A 25109-nucleotide genomic window follows, 5' to 3' on the forward strand; every position below is an offset into this window, starting at 1 on the left:
TTCTTGTTTGCAAAAGATTGTTAAAACTACCATTTACAAATTTAAAACCCATGACGGAGGGTTTCTTTTATAAAATACCTACATCAAAAAAGCTGCTGTTTCTGATTCGTGCGTCACTCTATCTCTTTTCTGAATAACTTTGATATCTGTTCTATAGATTATCATAAACTCTATGAAGAGTCTTACGCCGGATAAATTAGGATGCACTTATTTATGACAATGGTACTCTTAAGGGCTTTGTCCATTCCTCATAAGAGGCAGTACCCCTGAAAAAAATTAATATTATACGTTGAATGCTGGATTTTAACCTATGTCTTGACATTCCATAGCACTCAACATCGATCCACGGGATACGAATAAGAAAATAAAATAGTAATAGTAATTTAAGTCTAAACTACAAACCAAAATATTTTGTGTTAATTAACTTTATTCAAACCCTTATACAAAAAACTAAAAAGGCTTAAAACGCCTTTTCTTCTTCAAAATTTCAATCTTACTCTTGTCCTCTTCGAACTTCTTTCTCAAACTGACAACATTTTGCATCTTTGCCTCACGAATTTGAAACGTATAAAAGTTCTTCAATTCTCTATTCTTCCGACCTCTTTCGATCTTCTCTTCCAACCGATTTACAACCGATTCCTTCTGCTCGAAACCTGAATTACGTCCTTGTTTGCCCACCGTCACCCAGCCGTCATTGTCTGCCGCCGAATTACGTTCATCTTGGAGTTTTTTCTTCTCTCGTTTGTCATATGCTTCCATGTATTCATCAATAATTGGTTGAATTTTCTTGTCTTTAAGGAAACTACTTGCGTAATCCTTTTTCCATTTTTGTATTCCCGATACGACAAGTGTATTTCCAGATTCATCGAATAAATCAATTGAATCTAGCTTCAAAGCCTTCGAAACACTGTCGGTGTTTTTGAAAACAACAAATGCAACTTTAAAAACACAAGGAATACGATTCAAAGTGAAGGGACAAGGTTGTTCCCATTTCTTGCTTTCCTCGCGACCAGGTTGTTCGGAGAAACGAACCGAAGTCACTTCGCCGATTTTACTAAAGCAGGTTTTTAAATTATGTTCACTTACATATGGAGGTATGTTTAGGAGAAATAGAGTTCGGCCTTTGGGTTTATTTGGATCTACTTGTCGAATAAAGTGCTCCCGCACGTACGCAACATGAGAATTTGTTGAATTTTCAGTTAACCGAATAGGAAGAACTGAAATTATATAATTGTTAGTGCATTCTGTAAGTAGGTTATAAATAATTAATGTTTAATTACCTTTATAGCCATTTATTTCGGGCATTTTTCAATTTAAATTTTTTTTATTTTTAAGAAAATTTGTAAACAAAAACAAACTTTCTTCTACATGTGCTTTGTAAAAATGGCTGCTAATTTTGACACTGACAGTTAGTGCGTTCAGCGAACACTTGAAAAATTAGATGTGTCCATATTTATTTATTTCTTTAACAAAAGATTTATAAGGCCGGATGACACTATATTGTTTGGTAAGACCACACAAATTCAGAAGGTCTGAGAAAACAGCAATTTTTTATTTGATGTATTAAACTTGGAGTTATAGGTTCAAATATTTGCACCGTTGTTCAATGTTTTTTATTTTATACCTTATTATGGATGACATAGCTGAAATATCCCAACTAACATTTGTGCTTCCGACTTTTGAACCAAAAGGGTTATTATTGCACCTAAAAAGCTAGTGTATTACCCACAGTAAGAAATTATCAGTAAACGCTGATATTTATTTTTCTACGAAATAATTTCTAAGGAGTATCTTATAGTTGGATTATACGTTAGTTGGGAAGTGTTTGATTTTTATTCACACTTAAAAATGTTTAAGTGCGTTAATGTAATTATTTTTTGTGTTAAATAGTTAAAATAAAATATAAAAACAGTTAAAATTGGTGTAAAGTTTTAAGTATTTCTCTTTTACACTATTACGGCCATATTATTCACTAGTTTAAAAAATACATCTAGATGTAAAGATATTAAAATGTCAAAAATAAATCCAAATCCATAATATTCACTATCACATAGAGAAAAAAATTGTCATTTTTAACTATTTTTTAACTATTTTCATAGTTAAAATCGGGATAACTACTTTGGATTTATTTTTGACATTTGACATCCATCCAGATGTATTTTTTAAACTAGTGAATAATATGGCCGTTAGCATCAACAAAGCTGCTCGGATAAACTTGGTTTATAAATATAAGTTAACATTAAAATAAAAGACAATATAAATGCAACACAATTTTATTTCTTTTTTATTTTTCCTCCTTTTATAACTCCTCCATCACTTTTTATTTCTCGTCCACTCGTTTGTTGATAAGAAACTTCACAGGAGTCTTACAGTGTACTTCTTCGCACACTTATAGGATCGAATATAACTTTCGGCTATCTATGAGAAACTTTACAGGAGTCTTACATTGTACTACTAATAGGTTTAATAGGAAAAAAGGTCACTTTTTTATCCTAATGAGGGTTATATGAGTCTTTTAGGTGTGAAATTTATCATGACGAGAAGGTTCTCATCATCGTTATAAAAGCGAAATTTTTAGTTGGGAAGTATTCGTGCGACCCAGTGGAAGATTTTATTTATGTATGAACTTCGTTCCGATTCGCATAAACCTACTGGTTAGGCGTTTGAAAAATCACCGTGTAGCCGGGCACAAACACTTTTTTAAGTATGTTGTTTTCCAATTTGTAAATTGTTAGGCCGCTTGCCTTTGGGCCTGGCTACACAGTGTTGTGCCCAATCACGTTCCAATTCACATTTTCTAGGAACAAACGTCAAAAAGAGGAAAATCCTCACCCCTCTTGCCTACAAACTAACTGGTTAGGCGATTGAAAAATCACCGTGTAGCCCGGCACTTTGGAGGTGATAGAGACTACACATGACAAAATGTAGAGCTAGTACTATACTCTAGAGATTCTTACTCATGATTCTACCACTTTCAAAGTAAAGGCTTGACCACACCGGAACGGGTAAATGTATGAAAAATATTCCAAACTGAAACATAAATGTTGAGGTGTGGAGTTTTGTTCTATAATTACCCGTACCACTACGGCATACCTTTCCTTGATATTAACACACATTCGATTTAACCTTGAAAAAAGTCCTGAACTGCCTGCAAAAAAATATTCATACATACATCAAGATTAATTCTGAAAACTAAGCTCTGTTTAGTCTAGTATTCTTTGCATATTTTTCTATAATAAAGGCCTTGAGTTTTTAAAACGAAAAAGACATCAACACTTAAATTGTTTTGTTTTTATTTTTATTTAAAAGATCTTAGATGAACTATCACAACAAAAGGTTTTTTTTAATTTTTTAATGAATTATATGAGTTAATTTATCTTAAACATTTAGAACTAACATTTAAACATTTTACCTATTAGATGCCAGTGTTGCCTATTTGGCAATTTGTTGCTTGTGAAATTTGATGCAACAAATTTTAATTAATTCAAAAACTCCAATTCAATATAAAATAGTGTTCCCGCCAAAACAAATAGCCAAAAAGTATAGATAACGACAACAAATTGCCATGCAGACGCTTGACTTGATATTTCAAAAAACTAGTGCCTTATTATATTGCTTTTTTTATTTGTTGCATGTCCTGCAGTCTCAATGATAATTTATGACTCTGGATAGCGACAATAGGAAGAACTTTCAATTAGTTCATGAGGAATCCAATCTTCATACAAAGGCAAACGATTTTTCAATGTTTCCACTTCACGAAGAATTCTCACAACATTGCCACCTATAAGTTTTTTAATGGCAGCATTTCCCCAAACTCTGTCCCGGGCTAATTCGGCAAGAAGAAATGCATAACTTTTAGGAGCACCGCTTAGACCGATGTGATCTACTCCTGCAATCTTGCGGACATAATTAATGGCTTTTATAGCCTCACGAACACCCAAAGAACGTTCACCGCATTTTTCCATATTGAGCATGATAACACCACCGTTATCCGGAAGAAGGCTACAAAAATAAAAACATAAAATTTAAAATTAATTTTCATATTTTTAGCCCACCTTAGAACATGATCAGGAATCGAAGCCAAGTTCGTATTGTTACAGATTGAAAGTGGAGCTGCGTTAATCAGCAATACCGGAGCCTTAGCGGATCTCAGAGCAGTAGTCATTGCTGACTCGGATAACTGTGACACCTCAACCAACATTCCCAATCGATTCATCTCATAAAGAACTGTCTGAAATGAATTAATTTTTTTTAAATGATGAACTAAAATGAACTTTGTGTTCATTTACTTTGCCAAAATCGGTGAGAGTATTGGTGGAATTATCCTCAATTATATAGTCGTGTCTTCTTATTGAAGCTGCCGCCCATGGTGTGGGACATTCCAAACTGGTAACTGAAACAAATCGGGCCCCCAACATGTACATTGATCTGAGAACAGCTAAACTAGCTCCTATAGCATGACCACCGCCCAATCCCATGAGTATCGCCACTTCTCCTCGAATATGGGTTTGCTCCATTTCATCTGCTGATTCAACAATATGCATGGATTCAGAGTTCAGCGTTATTCGCCTTGCTTCATCGATTCCTTCCAATGCAAGTTGAACCGCATCGAGATATTGTGCCCCACAAGGTACTGCTATTGGCCACAAAACTGCACCGATAAAATTCTTCCTCACTTCCCCAATGCTATTGGTAAAGTTCATATCCTTCTTGGGACTCCAATATCCCTCAACCAATGGAGATTCTGTTAACAATCGACGAATAAATGCAAGACGTGCTTCCAACAAAGACGACGAACGAAGCTGCAGAGCCAATGGTATCCCTCCAGCCATTGCAATGCAAACCAAAATAACTCCAAGTGCAATAAGGACTTTACGTCCTCTGGAAGATGCTCCTTTGCTTCGTTTTGACTCATAATCCATAACTTCTTTTTTGCACGAAGATATGCTACCGTTTCGTATTTTTTCTGTTGTAAATTTATTCATTTCCGGTGGGAGTTCGATATCAGCTATTTCGGTGAACACAAAACATTGCTGCTTACAATGTGGCTGATGCTGATGGACAGTGTGAACTTCTAAAAACTCGTGGTTAGGTACGGTGTTCATGATTAAATTGAATTAAGTAAACTTTTTTTTTTAGGTGAAAAAAACAAAGATTTTGTTGGTCGTAATTTTATTTACCAACAAACCAAAAGGGCTTTACTTTTGATTTTTCAGTTTAATTGATTTTCTGTCAAGAAAAATTTTTCCCAAAAAAGGTTCATGCGCAAAAAATAGTATTTATCTATTTAAGGATATTTATGGAATGGATTTAATGGATATAAGGGTGATTTTTTTGGAAGCAGATAACATAAAATATCTTAATTATAACCCGTAAGATTACACTTTTTTATCGCAAAAATCGAAAATAAATAAACTTTAAAATAGATTTAAAAGTGTAATGCTAAAAACAAATAAGTTTGAAGCTTGGAACCGTTCTTTTTTAAAGAAACATATCCTATAATACAAATATGGGTCACTGTGGTGTATGCGTATCTTTTTGTTGTTATTGAAAATCAATTAACACTTGGTGTATTATTTTCTATCTCTGACAAAATAATCGCGTCATGATCATAATAAATTGTTTAATTCAATTTTGTATTGCATTTAAGGTGACAATCGACAGATGAAAGGTGAGTGGTGACAGATACAGATGACAGACAACATGTAATAGATGATAGATGACAGATAACATGAGCCAAGTGACAGATTAGAGATGGCAAGTAACAGGTGAGAAATTACAGGTTACAGGTGACAGATAATAGATGACAGATGTGCGTGAGAGTAATTTAAACATTATCGCAAGTCTTGAATGCTAAATGTTGAGTTTTTCGTTATTTTAGACCTTAAATACTAATTGTTAAAAAAAAAAACGGTGAATCACGCTTTTAGGGTGCCTCTTCGTTTGAGAGTCATAATTATTCTTGAGAGTTATTTTCTTACTAAATTTACCTATTCTTGACGAATTTGATGATAACTTTTGGTTGTTTTACTCTTAAATGTTGATAAATTTTCGTGCAACCTCTTCTCTAATATCATAATTTTTTTTAGAGTTAAGGGTTAAGAGTGCTCAAGCCTCTGCCAAACCTCCAAGATTATGTTAATATTTATAGGTGATTTCATCATAATGTATTATGTTCATGATTAACTGAAACTTTTTCGTAGAATCCTAAAGTTGCTTTTTACTTATAACAAGTAAAATCGAAAACAAAAAAATAGGGTACGCATACGCCACAGTGACCGTTTAAACTTTGAAAATTGACACAGACAAAATTTAAAAAAGAGTATTTTACTTCTTTAATCGTTATTTCTCCATTTAAGTATGAATGCCAAATTCTTACCATAAATACCATTTTGCTCCTTCTACTTTCTTAGAGGATATAATATATGGAGTGCTTGTTCCTATACCTAATACATAGTAACGCCAATGGGTCGCTGCCTTCGTTTTTCAATGAGAAGTCCGATTCTGCAGCTGTAAATAAACACGCTTGTTGATGACAGCCATCAAATGAAAATAAAATGGAGGCATGCACTCATCGAAAAACTTAAAGAAACTAGAGCCCTATATAAAAGCTTCACGGAACTAACAGCACAAGCACTCAATATATTATATCCTCTAAGTCCTTCTATGCTCATTGAAACAAAGTTAAGAAAATTCAAATTGCAGGAACTGAAAAACTTTTTTGACGTAAGCCACAAACCAAACACAAACAAAACTCCACCAATTCACATAATTTTGCATACAAAAAAATGATAACCACTGCCAATTTTTGTATCGCTTTTAATCAAAATTTACCATAATCCAGCATTTAAAAAAAAAATTTGTCTTCAATATTATTATAAAAAGAAAGAAAAAATAACAATAATTTAATTATTTCTAACAAAATTATATAATTAACACATTTTTTTTTTTTTTTTTTTTTTTTTCATAGTAAAAACTAAGTAATATATTTTTTATTAGCATAATTTACAAAACAGAAAAATTCATATTAAAACTATGCCATATCATTTATGTGTATGTTTATGTATATAATAAATCGAATAATGAAATTATCTTAAAACTATATACAGATATTAACAACTTAGTTTTCTTTTTTAAATTTAATAATAAATAGAAACATAAAATATGTATATGTAAAATGTTTGTATGTATAAATAACCAAATATTGCACGACATTTAATTTATAATTTTTATTTTTTTTTTTTAATTTATTTCTTATAAATAATTATATTCACCCTGTCCCGATAAATATTAATAAAAAAATTATTTATAATTATATCGATATTAAATGTATTTTGTTTTTTATTTTTTTTTAATATTAAAGATAAGTTTGTGAATGGACGGGCATTTATATATGTAGATAAAAATTAAAAATGTTTGTTTTTTTTTTTTTTGTTTTTATTAGATGTTAACTTATTCTAAGAAACAAAAAAAAAGAACATAAATAACTATTTCATTAGACTATTTTTTTGTTTAATGGTTTTTACTTCAAACGTTGTGTTACATTTGCTAAAGCGACAGCAAAAGCTTGGACAGCAGAAAATGGATATTGGAAATCTAGAGTGTACGCATTTCCATCTATCCGACCAAATTGCATAACCTGAAATAAATAAAATATAATGTTACCAAAATTTTTAGAATTTTTTTAAAAATTTATATTCTTTTCGTTAAGAACAAATTAAAAAATATTTCATTAATGAACATAATAGTCTTTATACCGAAAAGCATTAATTGGTGTTGCATGTCTGTATGGAATTTTCGGTTGGAGGTTAAAACCATTCAAGAAGAATTTTTTAAAAATTCAAAATTCTCCTAGAAAATGCATTCTTAATATGAACTTCACACGGTAATATCTCTATAACCACTCATACGATTTTCAAACGAATTCACAAGTTATAAGCAGAGGCTTTCCGGTTTAATTTGACACCAGTCTCATCGCTGTACCACTTTGACCTAAGTCCATTAAAATTTTGCCTAATCTATCTATTTTGTGGGGAAATTATTCAACTTTTGGAGTGATTTATTTCAAGAAGCTTTGGACTTACAGAGCTGTGGTTACGCTCAAATTATACCAAATTTTATCATCTTTAACTGGTTTTTATAAACATTTTCCAAAATATGCACCATTTACATTTTGAAAGCTAAAAACTGAAAAAAAAGTCCAACAATTTCGCGGTTTTTCGCGCACTGAGGTATAAGCACCGGTCTTTCAAAGCTGCAAACTTGGGTTTAAACTACTGGTATCTATCCTAACAATATCTCAAAAAATCAGTACAGTGCAATTACACCGGCACACAAAAAAAAAAAGTGTCATGAACCAGAAACCAGACCTATCTTTCTATATGTTTTTGGGCACGCTGAATCCGAATTTGAAGTCCGTTTGGCCCCATCACCCTCCAGTTTTGAGCTGTGAGTGCATTTTGTTTGAATTTTTATGACTTTTTTGGAGTTTTTTGCATTTTTCTCAAAACTGAAGGGTGACCGGGCAAAACGGACTTGAAATTCGGATTCAGCGGTCCCAAAAACATATAGAAAGATAGGTCTGGTTTCTGGTTCATGACACTTTTTTTTTTGTGTGCCGGTGTTATTATTCACACTTTGCCAAACAGTTTTATTTAAAACTTATTTGGGTTTGTCTCGTTTTTCAAGTTAAGCTTTTCGTTAGTCGTATTAAATGATCTCCTTTGCAATAGACCAAATCTAATGGCTGTCGCTCCACCCAATCGATCCGTATTTATAAAAATGCACATACACAAAATTGCACACAAGGCCATAAGGATGCAAATAAAATTTTTTGTTTGTTATACTTAGTTTATATTTCATCAATCTCTCCAGGTCTGTTTACTTGAAAAGTTTAAAACCAACCATTTATTACTTTTTTATCGAATTTAAAAAAAGTCTTCTTCTTCCTTTTTCTCGGCGCTGTTATGATCTCGATGTCGAGGGGATCATAACTATCCCACGTATCTGCTTCACACTAGTGATCCGCCTGTGGGGTTCGCCGGGTTGACCTCAGAAATCGGCGGAAATAAAAATTGAACATAAAGGATTTTACCTCTATCTTATTTTATTAGCACAAAGTTTGGACGTACGGGGTTCATACACAAAATGCCCTTTGATTTAGTTAAAAAAAAATAAAATCCTCAATTTTTTAACTTTTTGTTCATTGATTTTAGGTTAGAATTTTAGTCAAATCTAATTTTTAAAATTTTGCAACCACCTTAACTTGATAGAAAATTTAATTTGCTATGAAAAGTGTCTTTTAACCAATACAAAGGAAGGCTTTGTTTTCGAGTTAAATAAAAGAACTGAAAACCGACCAGCGTTTTCTCAGAAATGCACCAATGGGTTTAGTAGCATTTTTAGCTGGAGTATATAATATGATGCCAAGGAATCATATTCAGCAATATAAACTCTTGAACGAATTTGTTCCATTCAACTTTAAATTTCTAAAAACTAATTTCTTAATATTTTTAAAAAATTTGTTTACGAACGTCAAAGGTGACGTCGGTAATACCCTCATACTTTCAAATCTAAAATGAGCTGCTATTTCTAAGACCATAAACTTCAATCAATTTTGATTCAACTCACTTGTTTTCCTCGAAATTCTATTTGAAAGTTTTTCGCAGACTCCTGCGTTACACGTCCTCCAAAGTCCAACTGATATACTTGACTCATTTCATTCCACATTGGCGCTTTATTGTGCATAACAAACTCACGTCGCAACGGAGCTGGACTAAAGCAAGCCGAACTACCATTCGGTTCAATTTTCCCTCGTTTCAACTGCAATAGAAGATCCTAAGTTAAACCTTGCGTTACACTATTATTCACCATTATAATCTCACCTTTTGTCGCAATTGTGCTTTTTGAAATGTTTCCAGGTCTCGATATTGTTTATTGTAAGTAACGCTCTCCTCGCCCGAAGCATTGGTAAAGTTACTTTCATCGTCTGAGCTTTCTATAATCTGTTTCTTCCGCTGGCGCCTATTAAGCAGTGGCGAATTAAGAATATTTCTAATTGGCGAAGAACTCTGGTACCGTTTAGCCTTTTTACTAACTGCCGGTGATGCTGGCGAACTCCTAGGCAAGCGTTGGGGTGAAGATGGTGGTGTTAGCCTACCCTCATCCAAGTCTCGAAGTCGGCTTATAATGTTCTCAAGTGTTGTCAAAGCCTAGGGATTTAAGAAAATTAGTAAGGTCAAGAAATAAAGAGATTTCTTAAGCATGGAAACAAAAAACCTGTGTGTGTAACGAAACCGACGTTTTCGACTCAACTGGGGTAGCTTCAACTTGATTATTATTATTATTATTATTATTATTACTACCCGATGTACTTTCCGCCTGGCTACTAGCGTTAGCGTGTGTGTCTTTTCGCTTCCAGCGTACCTCTGATAATTGTTTAACAAAGTTAAAACCATTATCAGCTTTACGTCGTAACGATGGCGAATCAGTTTCATTTTCTTTCGAATTTCTATGGAATCTATTGCCAAAGCGATGTTTTCTCGTAAAGAGCGGACTATCGGTAAAGCTGGTTAATACTTCAGTCTTCTTTTTGATTGAATCACCGTTACGGTTTTGTTGTTTTTGTTGTTGCTGACAAAAAGCGTCAAAAAGCTGGCGATTTGCTTTGGGGTTATTAATATTTTTTTGAGGTGTTATTGCCTTCGCAACACATTCATCTTCTTCTTCAAGCATACTATCACTGTAGATGTCCTCGAGACAGTTTTCCACAACTTTGAATTTAAGTCCTTTATCACTCTCCTCACTATTCAAATCAAGAGGATGACCTTCGGAAATGCCTTTGAATTTGGGCAAAGTTTTGTCATTTCTTGTGTTGCTTTTCTCATTATTTGGTGATGGCAGAATGATGCACGAATCTAAGCTCTTTGATTTGCCACATTGGTTAAGTTTTGGTTTTCGAAAATACTTGAAATTAAAAAAAAAATATTAAAAAATTCAAGCAAACTTGTGTAAAAGGTATAATGTAATAAATAAACGTATAAAGTTAAAGTTACTTAAAGAAAAGGATACGACAACTCAGAAAGTAGCCTCTAATTCCCAGATTAACAAATTTAAGGACTCTCCTAAATCAAGCATCGAATTTCTAATATTCAGAAAGCTAGTTACGGGGTTGTGCTTTAAAATAAAATGCACGACTGGGTCGCACGTACTTGCTCTTGTAGTTCAAAGTATCTTTATCTTAAATATCTATTGGAAATTAAAGATTTTGTTAAGTGTCGAGACAAAAAAAATTTAAAAAAAAATCGAAAGTTAAAAAAAAATCCAAAATAAAAAAAAAATATATTTTCAAAAACTTTTTTTTTTAATTTTTTTTTAACATTTAACACTTCAAAGTGATGTCTAAAAATTTTAATAAAATTCACTTGTGCTTTGATCAAATATATGAACTTAAAAAATGTCAATTTTTGAAAAACGGCAACGCCATATTTCCGTTCTCCGAATTTTTTGAGAAAAACTAAAAACGCAGTTTTGTTAGAATTAATAAGAGTATAACGTACACCAAATTTAATCAAAATCGTTAGAGCCGTTTTCGAGAAAATTGCAATACCTCGAAAACGGTATATGGGAGGTATGCGTTAAAAAAGAGATATTGAAAAACTAAAAAAAAACGGACCTAGGGTATTACGCAAAAATCATCTGTACCAAGTTTCAAGTAAATCCATCCATCCGTTTAGGCCCTAGCTCGATGTACAGATGGACCCACAGACGCACACACGCACAGACCGACGGACGGCATGACGAAAACCACTTTTTTGATCTTCTCCATTATCGTAATGTTGGTTTTGATTAAAACCTCGAATTTTTTTTCTACACGAAACCAATACTTGCCCTATACACAGAGAAAAATATGACCCGCTAAAAACTAACAGATTGCCATATTGTTTTACCGTCCATACATTTCATAAGGAAATCTTATTAAAATCAACGATTAATAAGGTTTTTTTAAGAAGATTTCTTATTATTTTTATAGAGAAAATCTTATTAAAATTTGACTGAAAAGTTGATTTTTTTTTTGCAACTTAGCACTAGAACAAAAATCGCGATCAATATTTTCATGGCAGGTTGGTTCAGGTGGTAAGGTGGGCGACTAATGATTTGAAGTCTCCAGTTCGATTCCCAGCCTGGTCATCGTTTTTTTTATTTTTTCTGCAGATTTTAAAACAATAAGGAAAACCCGATTGTTTTAATAAGGTTTCCTTCTTGGATGAAAACCATAGAGAAATCTTATTGTTTTTGTTCTATTTTATGTGGTCTATTTTTCTCTGTGTAGAGCAAGTATAAAGGTATAATATTACTCTCTAAACACCGGCACACGCAACCCCTTTGTCTTCAACGTCAAAGTTAGTTTCTCGTTTTTTAAAATCCCGTTTTTCAAAAGTCCCGAAAAAAAGTTTTAAAATCCCGCCTTCCAAAATACCGATTTTTTAAAATCCCGTTGATTCAAAATTCCGATTAATTATAAACCGGCTTTTTAAATCCTGTCAAATCCCGACAGTCGCAAAAAAATGCAACTAAATACAAATAAAAGGCACGACTGGGTCGCACGAACTTACTCTTAGAACTAAAAACTTTGTATATACAAATTTGGTAAATGTATAAAAAAAAACTTAATATTCATTCTTCAAGTGTAAAAAAACAACTCTTTAAATGAAATTGAGCTCCAAATAAAGTATGCAGTTTAATTTCTTGTATAAAGATGTATTTTTAGTAAAATACCATTTTCGAAAATTTGATTTTTCAAAAAAAAAAAAAAAATTCAAAACTTCTTTAAAAATCCAAAAATTATTTTTTTCAAAATTTTGTTTTTGATTTATATCTGTTATATCTTAAGACAGAGTAGCTTATGTCGAATTTTTGAAAATTTAATTTTTAATCTTATTTTTGTATGGTTTTAAATTTTAATTGAAAACTTTTTTTTTTTTAAACTTAAGCTGTTATGTCTTAGGACCAATTTATTGAGCCTCCATTAAATTTTGAAATTTATCGCTTTAGTTAACGGCCTCGTTAAACTATTGTCGCCTTTAAGTATACATCATTAAAAATTCGTTTAATTCACTCTTCTTTAGTTAAAGTCCTTCACCGAAAAAAAAATTTGATAATAACAGCTATCAAATTAACATTTTTCAGTGACAAAAGTCGTCCAACAATTAAAATATCAATTTCGATATTTTATCATTATCATTTTGACATTTTTTAATTTCAGGTGGGATAGTGAAAATTTCACTTTGACAATTAAAATATCATTTTGACATTTTTTTAAGTTTAAGTGTATAGTGAAAATTTCACTTTGACAACTAAAATATCAATGTTGACTAGATTTTACGTTTTAGTTTATTATAATGAAACCTATTTCTTTCCTTTTCATTTTTATTATTTTTATTATTTTAAGAATTTTCTTTCTTTTTTCAAAACATTACTGATAGGGAATATTCTTTACAAAATAATGGTGATATTATTTTTTCTATTATAGGTGATATATGTAATTGTTTTGTTATTTTCTCCCAAACTATGTGAAGTAAAATCTTAGTGCCGATCAAATCTTCTCAGTAAATCATACATTTTACTTCGAAAAAACACAAAGCGCCTTTAAATTAGTACACATTAAGAATTTTTTATTTAATATTTTTCAATAATTTGGAATGAGAAATTGATATGAAAAAATGATAATAAAATATCAAAAAAAATTTCCAAAATGTGACATTTAAATATCATCCTGATAATAAAAATGTTGTTTCAACATTTTAAATATCATAAAACACATTTTATAGAGCATTTTTGGCTGATATTTAAAAAATGTTAATTTGATAATTAAAAAATGTTAAATTGATATTGTTTTTTTTTTTAAGTATACTTTTAATGGAAACTTTAAATTTAAAACTCTGTTAAAAATATCCTAGGGATTTTTTATTTTGTTTGAAAAATAATCTGTCAAAAGCTACAATTTTGTCAAATCAAATAGATTTGAATTGGAAGAAAAACCAAAAAACTATGACCCGTAAGTATTTTGCAGCTGAAAACGCCAGAAAATGCAAGAGATTAACGATATACCAGTGGTAACCAAAGAATGCTACAACCTACAATTGAAACCATGAGAAGAAGAAGGAGTTAAGTGAAATTTTTAATTTTTTCCATCGGTGTCAAATAACAACTTATATTTAAGTGTTATCGGCATTCATCTCGTATCATTGGTTTAGAAGTAAGCTTTATATCTCTTCTTCTCATGGCTTCAATTGCAATGTTATGTATGTTATGTATGTATTATGCAGCATCTCAAAAATGATTAGTTTTGAAGTGGAGAATATAATCTAGTATTATCTGTGCGAAGTAGACAAGAAATGCATTAATTTCTTTGAATTTTGTTCTTTTTTATGGTACAAATGCATGTGTGTATATGTATACCTACAAAAAATTCTAGTCTGGACTTTTTTCATAATTTTGATGTTTTTTTAATAATTCTTTAGCTCATTTGACATTTTTCAAATAAAATAACAATTCAAATAAAAAAAATAAATGAAATGACATTATTTGACACTAATGGAGAGTGAATAAATAGAAATTCTGTTTAAAACCTCCATTAGCTCTAAAAATCCCTCTTAAAAGGTCGAATTTGGTGTTTTAACTAAAACTACTTTTAAATTTAATGCTCAATTAGTTAATGATGCCAAACTTCAAAAAAATCCTTAAAAGAGGCTGAATTAAACGAAATTGGTTTTTAATTTTAAAATTCCCTTTTTTAATGGCGATTTAAGTTTAATGGAGAGTCATTAAATTGGGCCCTATTGTCATAGATATTTTTGAATAAAAAAATTAGTAATAATTGAACAAATAATTTGGAAGATAATTTGAAATTTAAAAAAATTATGGGTTCTATGGGAGGTACATTTATTAAAGATTTTTGAGAAAAACTTCTTTCATTAGAAGAAAGACCTTATTTAAAAACTAATACTTGATTTTTTTAATAAAAATCGTAGGAGCCGTTTTTGAGAAAGTTAAACTTCCAAAATTGGTATTATGACAGGTACCATTATTTTTGGTCAAAAAAAAAAATAATTTCAAAAACCCCTCTGTACATGATCCAAAAACTGCTGCATACCAAGTTTGAAGTAGATCGGCAAATCCATTTTGGCTGTAGCTCCTTTTATAGATTGACAGACAGACTGACAGGCAGACGGACTTTCGAGAACCACTTTTTTCGCATTCTCTATCATCGTAATATCATGGAAAATTGTTACCTCAACTTTATTGAAACAATGCAAACACTTGGTAAACGTGGTAAATGTGTCAAAATTTTGTATGGGTTTGACAGCTCGTTTATCACATTTACCATTATACCAGGTCTAAGCAGAGTTTACACCGTTGCATGCATGGCACTTAGACCCTTTCGAGTTGCAACCCTTCAATTGTCTTTTTAGTGGCAATTTTGTAAACTGTGCTATTTTTTTTTTTTTTTTTTTTTTTTCAAAATTATTAAAACTTACTCCATTATTGTTCTTCCGTCTGCGAGTGGTTTTCTTGCTGTCAACTAAAATTAAACGTTTGTTGGGTGCTTCTTTGCGCAAAGCTGATAATGCCTCATCCGATGGAATTATTTCTACAGAATCTAAATAACCAACACTGCAACTCCTGGTTATCGAATCGGGTAACTCCGGTGCAATAGATATAACCGTAGGAGTCCTTTTCATGCGTAATTCCGTTGCCATTGATGATGGTGCACTTGGCGCTACAGGCGATTGTGAATCCTCATCAATAAATAGAAGATCTTTCTTCTTCGAACAAGCTACTGATCGTTCTCTAATCCTTGCATCTATTCGTTCCAAATTTAAATTCAAATTTAATGGAACTGGATTTACATGCGAATTGGGGCTACGTGTCATTTCGGGCATTAAGGCATTTTTGACGTGTGCAACATTATTTGAATAATCATTATTACTCGAATAGCTCATCATTGTTGTTTGACCAGAAGCTGGTGGTCTTTCAAATATAATGTCACTGGGAGCGACGGCATTTTTAGGTGATTGCAGAGTTGGAACAGATCCTTCGCAGCACAGCGGTGATATGGCATGTCTCGATTGACACGAACTATTTGATGATGATCGATTGTTTTGGGTTTTAAAGCCTGAAAATGATGTTCCAGCTCGACCCCCAGCTATCACATTTCCAAAAGATGATGTGTCAATGTGCTTAGGCCTAATGTGTTTGCTGCTATTGTTTGTACTACTTGTCCCTGATGGAGCACCACTGTAATTTTTGCTCGCTAAATTATTACTTCCCGAATCGAGTGACTCATTCGAAGAGTCATCATCATAGGATTCGGCTCTAGCCAATGGACTCATTCCAACGGCAGTGGTGCTTGGACGTGAATTTCTACGTTTGGTTACTATTCGATTTGGACGCGGGGTCATTGGGGCAATTGGAGGTGAATTGTCATTTAAACGGCGAGGTCCGACAAATTTTGTCTCGCTTTTGTCATCGGTGTTGGGGTCGATTGGAGCTGAATCGTCTTCATCCTCGGAGAATACATTTGGATTGAATGTTGGATCTGGACCAGGTGGATAGTCATCACGGAGCTCAGTTATAACCAAAGTCATTTGACGTGGTTGGAGGTGAAGTAAGGACGTTTTGTATGTTACTTGGCCTAAATTGGCTGGGACGGTTTTCGCAAGTCCATGGATTTTAAATTTCGTTCCCCAAATGTTTGAAGTTACTTCCACCAACTTAACTTCCTGAAAAAATAAACAATTAACTGTAGTTGATAGCCCAATATACAATTATGCTTCTGTAAGGCTTTACTGGAGTTTATATTGCTTCTGTAAAGCCTTATAGAAGCAAAATTGTATAAATAGATTTTATAAAAATACAAACCTCAGGGAGGGTATCGATATATGCCAATTCATCTAAGTTCTCCGATTCAACTCCATTAACTCTTGTTTCAGCTGCATTAATATTCCGTTTTTTTGATCGTGTTTTCCGTTTTCTTGGCGTCCGGGGAGAGCCTCTAAAGCGCTCTTCATATTCACTGTCAGATGAATCAGTTCGGCCACTAAAACCTGTTCCTGATTGATGAGACCCAGACCCAGAGGAGCTTTTTGTATCCGAAGAATAGTGCGAATATATTGAAGAATCTAACAAATAAATAGTTATTGAGTTCCGCATTGGGCGCCAATTATTATTTTCTGAAAGTGAGTCCTTACCCTCTATTTGTGGATCAAAAATGACAAATTCAGGTCGAATTTTTGAAGTTCTCTTTCCTTTTAACAAAGGCACAAGTCCTCCCAGATACTCCAGATATAATGTGTAGCAGTTCCCCGAACTTAAGTTAGAATCATCATCGTGCCTAATCATTGTACAGTGCAACCTTGTTGAACAAATCGGTGGCCGGGCCACGAATTCTCTTAAACATTTCAGATCAGGTACACAGCACTGCAAAATATTATAAAACTGTTTTCATCTTAAAAACTAATTTTTAAGAAATACAAACCCGTATAGTTTGAGCAAAGAGATTCCCAATCAAAGATTTAATCCTCGATGGCAAAGGCAATAGTGGCAATGTCAATTCAGTACCAATGCTCGCTTGAATTTGTAATCGGCACAATAATTGCAAAGATGCAACTCTCCGCGATACCCAAGCAATATGGACTTGTGTCCCAGTTGCTATAAATAGCCGTTTATCATTGTGACCCCAAGTTAGTGCCGAAACTGCTGTTGTGGTATTTGGTATTCGCGTCGTGTATAAAAGATTTCCACTTTCGGTATAAAATTTCAAAATATTTATAAAAATCGGTGAGCCCTGAGTGTCGACTGTTGTGTGTTCGGAATTTTGTGTACCGGCTACTGCAAGTAATTCACGGGAATTACTCCATTCCATGACCAAGCCTAGGGAACCATTTAAACCGGTATTGATATGAGCTGGTGAAACATCATCGAAAGACTTTAGCAAGTAAATGTAGCCATTTTGAAAGCTTACTGCTAAAACGAAGGTTCGTTTAGCTGAAACAAAAGGTTGATTAGCTTCAGAAATATACATTTTTTTTTTTAATTAATCAAAACTCACAAGCATTCACAACACCTGGTTCAGCTTCTTCGCCTTCCTCCATTTTGAATTTTTCACAAGACCATGACATTGCAGTGATTCCAACATCATTGCACAATTGAACTTGTGACACCATTGCGCCATGAACGTCCATCACTATAATCTGGCCTTGTGTTGTTCCGAAATAAACTTGCTGATCATCGGGTGTCCATATCCCACAAGTTATTGTTGATTCTAAATTCAACATCGAGGACCAGTATCTTTGTCCTGCAACCGATCCAACCAAGACGAAACCATCTTGATAGCAAATCAAAGCCATCCGTCCATCGTGTGACCAGGAAAAATGTGTGACCGGAGTATTACGGTCATTGATCAACTCAATTGACCATCGACCTTCATACTTGATCCAAACAAATATTATTCCAGAGCTGTCGCATGATGCTAACTTTTGATAGGGTTCATTCCATTTAACTAAGATAACATCTGATCTATGTCCTCGAAGATTGTAATTGGTTCGCAATGGATATTCGACATTTTTTCTGCAGTGAGATGTTGTGAATGTTACGCCAACAATGCCGCGTATATTTCCTGTTGCAAGCCAACCTTCTTGGTAGTAGTTTGTTCTGTTTAGTTTCCATCCTTCGTCCTAATAGAAATAATAGAAAAATCGTATAGTATTTTGAGCTTTTGTAAAAATTTATCACAATATCTAAAAATTTTCAAAGCATTAGAGTAAACTAAAAAATTGTCGTTTATTTCTCTTTTTTAAAACTGTTTTCCAAAATTTTCATATTTCAGTTTTTTTTTTTTAATTTTTGAAAGGATGATTATCGAAATCGGAAATTTCATTTTATACAAAAGGTTGTTTTGTACAAATTTTAAATTTCGGTTTTCTTTTCAAATTATAACAATAACTCGAAGAGTAACAAAAAGAGTCGATTTTTTTTTTAACGTTACAAAAATGGTTATATCTTTATAACTTATAAAAAGATTTAAAAAAAAGTATCTTATCTTTGTCAAGAATCAGAAAACAGATACAAATTTTTAAACTATGAGGATTCGAAAGATTTTGACTTTTTTCTTTGAGTAACAAATTTGTTTGTCAAGTTTCCTTTCATTTTTTTTTTTTTTAATTGTTTGATTCATTGGACTTAACACTTAAGCATCTGAAATGGCTAGTATTTCTTGCTTATTTATTCAGGTGCCGGTTCTTCTACTCAGATTGATAATAATTTATTACTATAGCCCGAATAATATGCATGCTTCGATAAAAAAACGAAATAATTTTTGAAAAACCATATCTCAAAACCTATCCTATCCTAATGTGATATTCAAATCCCTGAGTTCATAACACGTTAGAAACAAATAGTGGTATTGAGTGCCCAAAAAAAATTAGTTTGCAAAAAACGAGTTTTAGTTTAATTATATTTGAATCTTGCTAGCTGTAGCTTTTTTTATCATTTTTGATCACATCACAAATTGCATACTATTTTTGTGACGTTAAGTATTATTTAAAAAAAATAAGAATTTCCCGAAATCCCAGAATGATGTTACTCTACCTATTACCAAAAAGAAACTCGAATGTAATAGTAACTCCATACAACATTTCTTTCTCACCGGAAACGATTTTAAGCTTCTTCTTTTGTTTCTTTTCTCAAAACAAAACAGTTAGTGCAGTCAATGGGGAAAATCTGAAAAAAAGACAGCGAAGATTGGATGCAGCATTGAAGAGGTTTGGATGCAGCATTAAAAAAAAAACGCGTAAATCTCAATATCACGAGAACGACTTCTCGCAAAGAACCTTTCTGATTGAAAATATAACTATCTTTTATTCTCTTATACATCATTTTCCCATAAGAGTTATACTTTCAGAGTTAGAGCAGTGCAAAGTATCTAATTATTGGAACTTTTCAATTTATTGGTTATCTTTTTAATTCAAAGTTTACTAATAAAAACGAAAAGAAGACATTCTGCACGATATTGTATGCAAAACAAAAAAATGTGTTTTGACTGTTCCGATTAAAAAAATAAATCTTATTGCTGTTCAATAAGATTTTTATTTACCAAACTGATATGATTGTTGTTTAAGGACGATTTTACGATTGTTTTATGAAGATTTTCTGTACCTACTTACCATAGCCGTATTTAGGGGGGGGGGGGGTATGGGGTTTAACCCCCCCCCCCCCGAAATTTTTTTTAGAAAATCAAAAGATATATTATTAACAAATTCATGGCTAATATGTGTAGCACTACATGGTTTGTTTTTGTATTTTAGTGATTTGATTAACTATCTGAAAATCTCCTTTAAAGTCTCTACCAATTTTGTATCATTAAAGAAGCTTTTGATGAAGTTTTTATAAGGGAAAACAAAAATTTTTTGGTCCATTACAACGTTTGGTAAAGAACTCTTCAAAAAACGAGTTTTTGCCTCTGTGACCATTTCCTTAAGCACCATGTTAACACCTTAAAATGCTCTTTTAAGAACCCTTTAAATATCACAAGTATTTATGCATGGTTTTTGGTGCCGAGACTAAACTATACTTTTTCAAAGGGTTTCGGTGTGTCGAACTCGAATTTAAAGACGGACATATCCCATCACATCTCGTTTTTGAAATATCACCGTTAAGGCTAGGAGCACACATTCGATTTTAGTCGCGCGATTATTCAGTCACAAAAATTGATCCCAAGGATTTCAATGCCTGTGAACACTAGGGTGGTCCTTAGGGAAAAAAAATTGGGGACGCCCCTAGAATAGTTCCAATTCAAATGCCCTAATTTTTTCAAATTTGTATTCCTGACCCTTTTTGATTAAGAAGTTTATATGTATAAATGATCAAACATCCGCCATTTACCCAATACTGGACACTGAATATCGCTCCTGCTATAGTAACTTCTCATCAAAATAGGGCCAGGAAGGGTCAGAGATAAAAATATGAAAAAAATAGGGTATTTGCAAATTTTACATGGGCGATTTTTAAGTTTCAAATTGGTTTAAAGTGACAATTTTTTGCTCGTTTGCCTTTAAAGTTATGTTTTTTATAAAGTTTGTTCTTTTCTCTTGAATAAAATTTACAAGTTTACGTCATTAGTAGGTGGATATTATTTTAAAATATTAATAATATTTTGAAACTGAAAACCCAAAATTGGACATAGAACAATTCCTACATAAGTACGTTTTTTCCTTAAATAAAAAGTGGACCTGAACAAAATATGATGGGACTTAAAACAATCAAGAATACTCGGGCTCATTTTCTAAAGGCTACTTCCTGTTTTCATTGTTCTATGTCCCATTAAATTATATTATCTGCGGAATAAATTTTTTTTGACAAAAACGGTTTTAAAATTCGGAAAGAGCACCCTCAAATTAGTAAAACTGCATCATTAACTCATTTTGGATAAAAAGTGGATTTAGAACAATTTTGCTATACGCCGACGATATGTGGACCTTGTACCAGAGCTAAACCGGAACATTACTACTGATTTCAGAAGATAAAAGTTGCTGAACCACGGATGGAATATTTGTACAACTGGCCCTAAAATTTTTGTTTTTAAATATTGCCAATTTAATTTAGAACTCAATAGATAGAATGTACCTACCTAAAAATTTTCTGCTACAAAATTTCAGTGCGAGAAAAAGTCCATTTTTCAATGTTTTATATATAAAATTGTACGAAATAATTTTTTGTATAAAGCCTAAGAATGGTTAAAATTTGTTTCTCCAAAAAAAATTTCTTGCTCGCTAACGCTCGCAATTTATATCAACCAACTTATCACTCTTTGTACCAATTTAAACTAAAGATGCCGCTCAATATTCGGGCATTTTTAAATTCGATTACAGTAAGCAGAGCTATTTTAAACTTTTTACTACGAATTCCATTCCTAAAAAATACTTAAAAAGGAAATTGGCAAGTTTTTCGCTTCGACAAAGTTCTAATGACCATTGCTTTAGCGGGATTATCGGGAGAATTGACTGCATTTATTACATATTAAAGTTGAAACAAAGTATTGTGATTCCTAAAAAAAATGTTGTTTGGTCTGAGCTAACCCCCCCGAAATGAAATCCTAGCTACGGCTATGCTACTTACTACTTAGTTTTGAGCTCAAACACATTCTCAACAAGCCAACTAAATTTGATGCTGTCTTGTATTCCGACATATGTATCTCTAAAGCTATTCTATGTATTATAGAAATTTCCTTGATGAACAATGGTATAGGTATAGGTTTGGGTTCTAGCTCACCTCACAAGGTTCTAGTTTTTATAACCTAAAAAACTAGTTTAGTGTGGAATTCCTCTTATTAAATTCGTTTTGGGTTCCGTTTAACATGGTAATTTTAATATCTATACCTTTAAATTAAGGCCGCTATTTTTACTGACATGAGATCCTTCAATAATTGCAAGCTAATGGTGCGAAATTCGAACACATTATCACAAAAATCAGCTTTTATTGCATTTGCAAAGAACATTAATAATATTGGTCAATGTCAGCTATCATAAAGGGAAAAGGGCTCGAAATCAAATGCTAACAAGTTATGAATATTGTGTTAATTTTAGTTTAAAAAATAATTCTAAAGTGTTAGAAAAATGAAAGAAAAAAAAAATAGTCTCAATTTACAAAAGATAGGAAACAATAAAAATGCCCTAAACCAATTTTACCCCCATCACTTATCCTATAAAACTGTTCTATTAATATTACAATAAATTAATAAATTTGCCATACAACAACCCTATAATAGCTCACAAGTACCTATCGAAAATTCTCCACAAAAAGAACAATAAAAAGGATATTCATTTAGACAATGAGAGTTTCTTTTGTTTTTGTCTATTGAACAATAACTTTAGGACCAATTCAAAAGCAAAACACAATTACACTTGCAGCAAATCTGCAGCACTTACGGCGATCATTGTTAATATACAAAAAATTTCTAGAGTTGCCATATAAATATATAGCTAAGCTATACATTGACAAGTAGATAGATATAGGTTAACCCATAACTCATAAATTTAATCACTTCATAAAAATAAAAAAAAAAAAAAAAACATACCTATACTGATACTCTGGGTATAAGAAGGGCTCTTGAGTTGTGGGTTGCAACTGTCACGCCTCATTCTCATCCTCATACACCGAGTATAATAATAGAATAAGCTTTAAGTCAAACTACCAATCAAACTATGAGTATGTACATATGTGTCTTGTCTACACACACATTATTCTACACACCTTTATGATTGATTTCAAATGCAACAAGACAATATATGAGCATAAATTTCAACCCCCTACCCCATCTGGCCCCCCATCTCCCTAAATCAAACACTCAGGAACTACTTAGCGTTATTAAAAGTTACATAAAGGCCATTAATAAAATTATTATGAATTATTATTTATTTTAAATTTATTTTTTTTTAATTTTAATGTAAGTAGGACTTACCTCCGGTATGTCATCAGGTACTTTTCCCATCCATGACAAGGACAAAATTGTGCAATCGCATTTTGTAGTAACGTTACGTTCAAAATGCAGATGCATCACACTGTAACTCTTTTTTTTTATTTGTATCGCACTGGTAACTTATTCCGACAACAAAATTTATATTCTCATGTGGGACTTTAAGCTTAAAACACAATTTAAAAAATAAAAACAAATTAGTTAGTTTTGTTAAAAATGGACAGGAAGTTAAATTTATGTACTTTTCTTTCTTTGAACTAAATCCAGACACGATTAGTTTGTCCTATGAAAGGGTGGAAAATTTTGATGTTTCATCAACTGGTATGTATGGTGAGTCTGACAGTGGTCTAGAGCTTTTCAAGTACACCCAAAAGCACCATTATTTTTAGGAAAGAAATTGTTTCATTATTTTTCGTTCTAGGATGACAGTCACTTCAAAAGAGAGAGAGATAACTATCGATTTTTCAACTAACTATGAATTTGATAACTTTAATTTTTTTTTCTTCTTCTTTGAGTTTGTTTAAAGGAGTTAAACTTTTGATGTTAAAAAGATAAAGTTAACTACTTTTTTTTGAACAATTTCGAAAGTTCTTTTATAAAAGAATTTGTATTTATGTTTTTTTGCCCCTTTTTTTTTTTGTTAACACAATGTATTGGAATTTGAAAATTTATTGTATCCTTTTTTTTAGTATCCGGCGAAAAAGGATTATGGGTAGGGTATTAAAAATTTCACAAGATTTTTTTTTTTTTTTTAATAAAACTTTTGTTTATTTAAGTTTTATTAATTTATTTCACTTTTTTTGTTATTTAAAAAAAAAGAGGGAGTTTTATTTTGTTTTTTTTGATTTATTTAAATTGAATAAATATAATTTAGAGTAAAAATAAATTTTTTCAACCAACTTGTACATCCGATAAACGAGGATGTCAGAAGGGATGTTAGTATAAGAATGTTACTGTCAACGAGTAGAGTTATGTAAAGAAACTGTGGTAAGAATTAAGGTTGTGGTGTATGTGACAAGAAGTCGCTTATAAGGGATGAATTTTGGTAACTCCTTTTTTTAAGTTGCAAAAGGAGAGCTTAAGAAGAATAAAATGGTTTGTTGGTCAATTGTGTTTGCAGTTTAAAATTGTTTTTTTATTATAGAAATTTGGTTAGGGATCTGCTCAGGTATTCACTAATTTGAATTTCAAACATTTTAACATTTTATTTCTTAAATGTTTTACTCTTTTGGCTAAGGTTTTTGATGTCCTGATTTGAAACAATAAGCATTTTTTAAACAAAATTTGAGATCATTGTGAAAAAATAAATGTTGATGAATTATACACTAGCCCAAAAAAATTAAAGATTTACCAAAGAAAAATCAAAAGTTTTCAAAAAAAAGTTAATTTTTGAAAAAAAAAATGTTTCATATCATTTTTGGATACTTTCTTTTTTTTTGAAAATTTTTAATTTTTCTTTGGTTAATCTAGAACTTAAACGATGTTTTTTAATAAAATGTTCAAATAAACTCAAAAGACAAACAAAAAGAGATTAGAATTAAGTCATTTATAGTTGCAAAAACCCTCAGAACAGAAA

The 25109-nt window shown here is 31.9% G+C and overlaps 3 protein-coding genes across 5 annotated transcripts; all 3 read right to left on the bottom strand.

The window, feature by feature from the left end:
- Positions 1–409: 409 nt before the first annotated feature.
- On the bottom strand, positions 410–1415 carry LOC129915275 (ribosomal RNA-processing protein 7 homolog A). The gene is made up of 2 exons (XM_055994761.1): positions 1281–1415; positions 410–1217 (listed from the first exon to the last, which is right to left on the bottom strand). The coding sequence occupies exons 1-2, from the start codon at positions 1303–1305 to the stop codon at positions 451–453; spliced, it is 792 nt and encodes a 263-aa protein (XP_055850736.1). The 5' UTR covers positions 1306–1415; the 3' UTR covers positions 410–450.
- A 1910-nt stretch (positions 1416–3325) lies between these two features.
- On the bottom strand, positions 3326–5216 carry LOC129915276 (dipeptidase 3). Its single transcript, XM_055994762.1, has 3 exons — positions 4290–5216; positions 4056–4231; positions 3326–4002 (listed from the first exon to the last, which is right to left on the bottom strand). The coding sequence occupies exons 1-3, from the start codon at positions 5103–5105 to the stop codon at positions 3657–3659; spliced, it is 1338 nt and encodes a 445-aa protein (XP_055850737.1). The 5' UTR covers positions 5106–5216; the 3' UTR covers positions 3326–3656.
- Positions 5217–7265: 2049 nt separating this feature from the next.
- LOC129914396 (tubby-related protein 4) lies at positions 7266–24346 on the bottom strand. 3 transcript variants are annotated; one of them, XM_055993621.1, is made up of 12 exons: positions 23776–24346; positions 23519–23699; positions 18113–18737; positions 17540–18048; positions 17253–17481; positions 16924–17183; positions 15540–16784; positions 10279–10965; positions 10078–10211; positions 9885–10023; positions 9631–9837; positions 7266–7639 (listed from the first exon to the last, which is right to left on the bottom strand). In XM_055993621.1, exons 2-12 carry the CDS (start codon positions 23612–23614, stop codon positions 7523–7525), a joined length of 4248 nt encoding a protein of 1415 aa, XP_055849596.1. In that variant the 5' UTR covers positions 23615–23699; positions 23776–24346; the 3' UTR covers positions 7266–7522. The 3 variants fall into 3 exon arrangements, with proteins under 3 accessions (XP_055849596.1, XP_055849595.1, XP_055849597.1); XM_055993620.1 differs by having other exon boundaries at positions 9885–10211; XM_055993622.1 differs by having other exon boundaries at positions 7270–7639; positions 9631–9822; positions 9885–10211; positions 23776–24345.
- Positions 24347–25109: the final 763 nt, after the last annotated feature.

Source organism: Episyrphus balteatus, chromosome 3 (assembly GCF_945859705.1).
Source record: "Episyrphus balteatus chromosome 3, idEpiBalt1.1, whole genome shotgun sequence".
In the NCBI taxonomy this organism is placed as follows: Eukaryota; Metazoa; Arthropoda; class Insecta; order Diptera; family Syrphidae; genus Episyrphus; species Episyrphus balteatus.

Bases quoted from the DNA above. Each gene is read 5' to 3' on its own strand.
- LOC129915276 (XM_055994762.1), bottom strand. From the start codon at position 5,105: ATGAACACCGTACCTAACCACGAGTTTTTAGAAGTTCACACTGTCCAT. The intron at 4,232-4,289 runs GTAAATGAACAC...AATTCATTTCAG, and splicing joins CTCTCACCGATTTTGGCAAA to ACAGTTCTTTATGAGATGAA. The intron at 4,003-4,055 runs GTGGGCTAAAAA...TTATTTTTGTAG, and splicing joins ATTCCTGATCATGTTCTAAG to CCTTCTTCCGGATAACGGTG.
- LOC129915275 (XM_055994761.1), bottom strand. From the start codon at position 1,305: ATGCCCGAAATAAATGGCTATAAAG. The intron at 1,218-1,280 runs GTAATTAAACAT...ATATAATTTCAG, and splicing joins CGAAATAAATGGCTATAAAG to TTCTTCCTATTCGGTTAACT.
- LOC129914396 (XM_055993620.1), bottom strand. From the start codon at position 23,614: ATGCATCTGCATTTTGAACGTAACGTTACTACAAAATGCGATTGCACA. The intron at 18,049-18,112 runs GTGAGTTTTGAT...CTTTTGTTTCAG, and splicing joins ACCAGGTGTTGTGAATGCTT to CTAAACGAACCTTCGTTTTA. The intron at 9,838-9,884 runs GTGAGATTATAA...GGTTTAACTTAG, and splicing joins AAGCACAATTGCGACAAAAG to GATCTTCTATTGCAGTTGAA.